The sequence below is a fragment of the Trachymyrmex septentrionalis genome, unplaced genomic scaffold (genome assembly GCF_001594115.1).
Source record: "Trachymyrmex septentrionalis isolate Tsep2-gDNA-1 unplaced genomic scaffold, Tsep1.0 scaffold127, whole genome shotgun sequence".
NCBI lineage: Eukaryota > Metazoa > Arthropoda > Insecta > Hymenoptera > Formicidae > Trachymyrmex > Trachymyrmex septentrionalis.
This window is the reverse complement of record NW_017304406.1, coordinates 1,051,194-1,056,291: the sequence shown is the minus strand read 5'-3', so window position 1 is coordinate 1,056,291 and position 5,098 is coordinate 1,051,194. Positions and strand designations below refer to the sequence as shown.

At 33.9% G+C, this 5,098-nt stretch overlaps 1 protein-coding gene across 4 annotated transcripts in view; it reads right to left on the bottom strand.

Moving 5' to 3' along the window:
* LOC108756423 (solute carrier family 2, facilitated glucose transporter member 1-like) overlaps positions 1–5,098 on the bottom strand; it is a 27,663-nt gene that overhangs the window by 9,281 nt on the left and 13,284 nt on the right. The window contains exon 1 of one of the 4 annotated variants that reach the window (XM_018500207.1): positions 3,010–3,328. The exons of the other annotated variants lie outside the window; for them this stretch is intronic. Coding sequence (XP_018355709.1) covers positions 3,010–3,021 — 12 coding nt within the window. The 5' untranslated portion in view covers positions 3,022–3,328. Of the gene's footprint in view, positions 1–3,009; positions 3,329–5,098 lie in introns of those variants that run through there. 4 annotated transcript variants of the gene reach the window in all.

Below are 5,098 nucleotides of genomic sequence, written 5' to 3'. Positions count from 1 at the left end.
GGCGGCGGCTGCGACGGCGGCTGCGGCGGCGGCTGCGACGACGACGACGACGACGACGACGACAGAAGCTTGAGCGCGCTAAAAATAACTCGAATACTCGCGTAAGCACGAGCGCGCCACCGACATTCGTCTAAACGTGTGCTGCCTGTTTTCGAGACGCCGTTGTCCTGGTTACCTCGCCAAGTCGCTAATTTCGACGTTCCACGAGACCGACGGCGAAAAGAATGCGCGCCCCCGTACAAGGTCCGCAAACGCTCTTGTCTCTTTGATATGAATGTCTAGTCTCGTTCCGGAACACGTACCGCTTTTCTACTCCGCTCTTTTCATCCCTTTCAATTTTCATTTCTTTCTTAACCATCAGAATAAATCTTGTACGAAAGAAACTTGATTAAAATAACAGGCCTCTATTCCGTAACTTTTAACGACAGTGTCGGTGTCGCAGGTTTTAATAATATATAGTAAAAAGAGTTGTACAAATAATAATATAACGATATATCGTTGTAAAAATTAGATATGGGCTCTAAAGTAAATAGAGCGAACACCGCCTATATAGACAGCACGGAATATTTATTATTATTCATTTTTTTGAAAAAATGTTATGTATATATTTTATACATATTTTATATAAAGCTTTATTCGAAATATTATTAAAAAATAGAAAATAAATATTTAATGTAATATTTATGATAAATATAAATTAATATTTCTGTTAAGTATTCCTTATTTGGATTATAATATCTCATTACAATAAGTATTTCCATAGCACTAGAAGATTTACAATAAATGTTTCATAACAATATTTATAATAAATATTTATGATCTATGCAATTTAAGACCACAAAATATTTAAAATAAGCCTTATAAATATTTATCGATATTTTGTAAATTTCCACCTGAGAAAATATCAATGATTATTTAATAAGCGCCCGCAAAGATTTGAAGGTTTTGGTATTTAATATATTTAAGATATAGTCGTTTCGTATCGAGACGATAATATTGTAGATAAGATTTCACTGTTCGTGTTACTGAAAAATTGAGATGCACGATGTGCTAATTTCTATCGATAAGCCAGTACAACAAAACACAGAATTGCATTGCGCGATTTTATCTTTATTATTTCTTTCAATTGATCGATCTTCTTTTAACTTGGCTTTCATTGTTTTTAAGCAAAAAAATGACGAAAAAAGATCTCGGAATCTTTAGAATGATTGGATGCTGCAAAGAAGATTGTTTTGTGGCACACTTCTTATTAATATGCACGCCCCTTATGGAGTCGCAAAACGATCGATATGATACGTAATGGAATGATAATGACCATTTGCACATTATGATAATCGCGTGTAATCGTCTTCTTGGAATTCTGCGAAGATGACGATGCAACGCTAATCATTTTAGCATATTAACTATTGTTCCGAAGTGCTTAGAATACTTTAGAACATAAAAAGTCACGTGTTTCCAAGTAGAGAAAACACTTAATTACCTTCCGCGTCATCCTATTCCGCATGATTAACTTACTAAGACGATTGCATTTTTTTCGTCGAAGGACTTTTTATGAAAATTTCACGCACGATAATAGTATTTCGCTTCATATGCCGCGAAAATAGAGCCTAATGATAAGTTTCAATAGGAGCTTTCGATTAGCTCTTGTCACTCATATATTGTATTTAAAGAGCACTGACGAGGCACTTCCTCCGTTTTTGATTATTATCGAATTACAGCCAATCGCCGTATAACGCCAAGTTCCTTTGCAGTACATTAAACTGAAAAATCTCAACTTCTTGATACACCAAACTTGTTTAATATTTATTTATATAGAAAAATTAAACATAATATTTATGATTCGTGGATGATTTGTAACTCATGGATTTATCAATTTCTTCGCGATTTTTATAGGATTTGAACACAAGACAATTTTATTTTACCAAAAATTTCTTTGATTTCATTGCATTAGAATTTGATCTAAATAATTACAATCAAGAGGCGAGCATTGAACTTTTAATCAAATTAAAGTTTCGTACAATGAAGTAAGAATTATTTTTCTTTCGTTTGTTTAATATTCACTTAATTTTCTTTTAGCGACGCTGTACGCGTCTCAATTGCTTCAAAATGTAAACTTAAATATAAACGTGTTTGTGTGTTTTCAGCCAAGTATCGCACATATCATGTCACTGCCTTGTTTTGACGATTTAAAAGATGTAATTATTACGTATACTTTTGTTTTATTTTATATACATACATAAAAATTGTGAAAAATGAGAAAAAGGTAGATTTAGGGAGATAGATTAAATTTGTTATATTCCTACAAGCAAGAAGTTCATTGAACCGAACAAATCAATACAACTGATATGGGTACGTTTGATTTTAATATAACAACGTCTAAACTTTATATCAAATATTCTTTTAGTCACAGATGTCACAAGTCTCGAATATCATTTATTTTTCCCAAACATATTTTAAAATATTGATTAGAGTCATGAATTTTACATGGCATCTTCATTTATTGTTGTAAAATTTTAATGGGGCTCGACAATAGTTACAATCGTTAAATAATATATACCGAGTCGACCTTTTCACGAACTTTTATTTCATTTCTATGGAAATATACATATCCGGTTTCGCTACATATCAATTCCAGAATCAACCTCGATATAACAAGTACATTTATGACTTTTTGTCCAACTTGCATAGAATTTCTTTTACAAAAATGCTAAGTACTAACTTTTGAATAATCAGCAATTAAAGAGAGTAGACTTATCGTGAATCGAGTTTTGAGAATAACGGATATAGAGAACAAAATCATGTTTTCCTTTTGATTTTATGTAATTAAAGTTTAATTTAAAAGAAATTTAATTCTGTGAATTAAATTTCCATTTAATTACAAATTAATTTAATTACTTTTAAAAAATTCGCAAATTTGTCAACTATTAAAATTTTATAATTTCTTTTCGAGCGTATTATTTATATTTACGCGTCTAAAAAGATGATCTTAACCCATTTGAGAATTTTTACCTTGAGTTCCATGTTTGATGCGAGTAATCCGCACTTCACACACTCTGTCTTTTTCCCCCCTATTTCTATCTTTTCTCTAAATCTCCCGTTCTTCTTCTTTTAGAATCAAATGCCTTTCTTCGTAATACAATCACTCTTTCTCACGATATAACCGCTTCTCAAAAATATCGCCTGTGGGAAGAGTGCGATTTCAAAAATTCGCTCGAGCTGATCAAAGTCTCGAGATGACAACTCTCCGGCTAACGAGACCTCCGTACTACAATCGCGAGCGCGCACAACTGCCACCGATATTCGTGTGATGGTATAACCGAAGCCGATTTTCAAAAGACCCCGCACGCTCCCTTCGTGTCCCCCCCCCCTTCCTCCGGGACCGGTACAACGACAGCGCGATTGGGCGGTCCAGGACTGGATTCCGGTTGCGTTTAACCTTTCACCATCCCACGCACCCTTACCGCATGACGAAGGGGGGGGGGGACGCCCCAACTAAAAAGAAGGAAAGAAATAGCGGATCATCGAGCAGTTTGAAGCGCAAAAGGCGCGACACTCGATAGCTCGACCTGGGAAAACTATGACGACTGCGAGAGTTTTTAGTAGAATTATTACATAATTTTTATATTAGTAATAATTGACTTTGTCTCTGATATTTTTTTTTTAAGTATGAGAGGACATCTGAGAATTAATAGATAAATAATTTTATGACGCGCAATAGTTCTCTCATTTTGCGTCGAGAAAGAGATATAGCAACTGCAAATATTGCGATCCGACTGCGGTTGATTCGAGATATTTAACACGAAGTAATACTAGTCGTACTCGCACGAAAAAAAAAAAAAAAAATTGGAAACGTTTTGTGATGCAGAAGAATCAAAATGTCGCGTGATGAGAGAGGCGCATATATTTATTATTAGCGGAAGTGCAGGTTGCAACAATATCATGTCACAAAACTACGTTCTAAACTACGTTCGATCGCGCATATGTAAGATTTATTATAAAATATAATGTATAAGAAGAGATAATGAGAAAGTATTCTTAAAATGTAGATTACAATAGAAAAGGAAAATAAACATTATTTATAAAATTAATTAAGAAATCAGATTTTCTTTCTCTCGTGATTATTCTTGAAAACGTTTTCGAAATATTTTCTCTCCAGAATATTTTTTTGGATCATTATCGCCCACGCGAAATGCATCTCAGGTATTCTTAAAAACATTTATTGCTTGTACAGCATTCCTACAGTCTTCTGAAAGAAGTGTTCTATCTCCTACAGAGAATATTTTTAGGTCACATTATACGTTTTACAGTTCCACGATCTTTTATAAGCAAAACGTTACGCGCACTTTGTCGTCTCGGAAGAAAAAAATTGGAAATACACATGGGACTTTGAGCATCTCTTAATCTTTGCACTTTGAAGTGATTCTCTTCACGTTTCTTATAAACACGCTTCTGACGATGCGTACGGAGAGTACATACGATACCGGACGCGGTCTGTTGATGACGACCGGTTAGGTCACGTTAGTATGTGTCAATTTTACAATTAAGCCGCATTGAAACGGACCACTTCTACGACTTCACGCACATATCCCGGCGAACTCATATAGCTGACTTCGAGATTCGTTTTGCGTCTGACACAGTACACTTGTGTGTGTAATAATTATGTTATATGAGATATTAAAAATAAATATCGTTATTGTACGAATAAATATCATTTTAATGAAATATTTCTTTCAAACCCCACCCCCCTTCCTCCCTCCCTTCCTCTTCAAATGTATCAAACTTCATTGATATATATTATAAATTATACCGACATATTTTCGGATAGCTTTGAAAAAGATCTCTAAAAAACCATTCGAACTAACTAAAGAATAGCAAGCCTCGTCATAAATGTTTACCGAATTAAAGCCTAGCACTGATCACTTTATTGTACGCCATAATTCAGTATAAAATAAATACAAGATGTCACACGTGTGTGCAAGTACGTACGTTACACAAATATTATTATACTATAAAAATGATATCATAGGAAAATGTTTTAAATGACGTATCCAGTAAATTTTTATTCATATCAAAAAGAGAGAAGAGTAAAATTGTCATA